The sequence below is a fragment of the Galeopterus variegatus genome, unplaced genomic scaffold (assembly GCF_000696425.1).
Source record: "Galeopterus variegatus unplaced genomic scaffold, G_variegatus-3.0.2 Scaffold3810, whole genome shotgun sequence".
In the NCBI taxonomy this organism is placed as follows: Eukaryota; Metazoa; Chordata; class Mammalia; order Dermoptera; family Cynocephalidae; genus Galeopterus; species Galeopterus variegatus.
In genome coordinates this window covers 215,289-216,039 of record NW_007729921.1, presented here as the reverse complement: position 1 = coordinate 216,039, position 751 = coordinate 215,289, and the positions used below count along the sequence as shown (strand labels likewise).

At 59.1% G+C, this 751-nt stretch overlaps 1 protein-coding gene across 1 annotated transcript in view; it reads left to right on the top strand.

Annotated features, from left to right (window-relative positions):
- Positions 1 to 467: 467 nt before the first annotated feature.
- SLC25A40 (solute carrier family 25, member 40) overlaps positions 468 to 751 on the top strand; it is a 20,097-nt gene continuing 19,813 nt past the window's right edge. The window contains exon 1 of the mRNA XM_008586034.1: positions 468 to 497. Coding sequence (XP_008584256.1) covers positions 468 to 497 — 30 coding nt within the window. The remainder of the gene's footprint in view (positions 498 to 751) is intronic.

Genomic DNA, 751 nt, shown 5'->3' with positions numbered 1-751 from the left:
ACTCATTTTGGCAGGGAGTTTCACTGTGCACAGGTTTGACCCGCTGGCTAACTAAGGTATGGCTGTGTTTGTCAGTTTGGTTTGCCTACTCTGTAACTGCTCAGATGGCCCTTAGTGTTCTATATGTGTGTTTGCCTCAGGATTTGGGCCTTACTCGGAAGTTTCCTCTCTGGTCAGCTCTGGGAGTTCTCCCTGATCCTTGAGTTCTGGCCCTGGTAGCTGGATCCTGTTCTGTCGGCCTGACAGGGTGTGTGAGATCTGTAAGTCTCCGCCTCGCTATCCGGGCATTTCCCCTTTATGTGTACACTCGATGGGGCCTCCCAGAGGGTGCGTCTTTTTTTCCGAGACTCCTCCTCCTTTGCCGGACCCCTCCCCTCTCTGTGCGCTCAGTACAGGGCTGGGGCGTGTCTTCTGCAATCCTCATCTCTCAGCCCCGCCCGGCCCCGAAGGGGTCTCAGGCCTCCGCCATGGACACTGTGGGCGTTCCTGCGGTCCTGGTAAAGGTCCTCTCTGGGCCTCCCACCTTCCCCCCGGTATTGCGGCCCCCTGTGTGGTTATCTCCCACACCAGGGCGCGAGCCCCCCCAGGGAGGATCCCACAGCACACAGTTCTTCTTTGAATCCCCCCGGCGTGAGCCACCTCGGCGCCCTCAGGCCATCAGCTCTCCGGCAGGTTCAAGCAGGCTCGGGGGCACCCCAGTCACCCCTCTCCCAACCAGAAATCAGTCTTGGGTTCTTCCGAACTGAAGGCC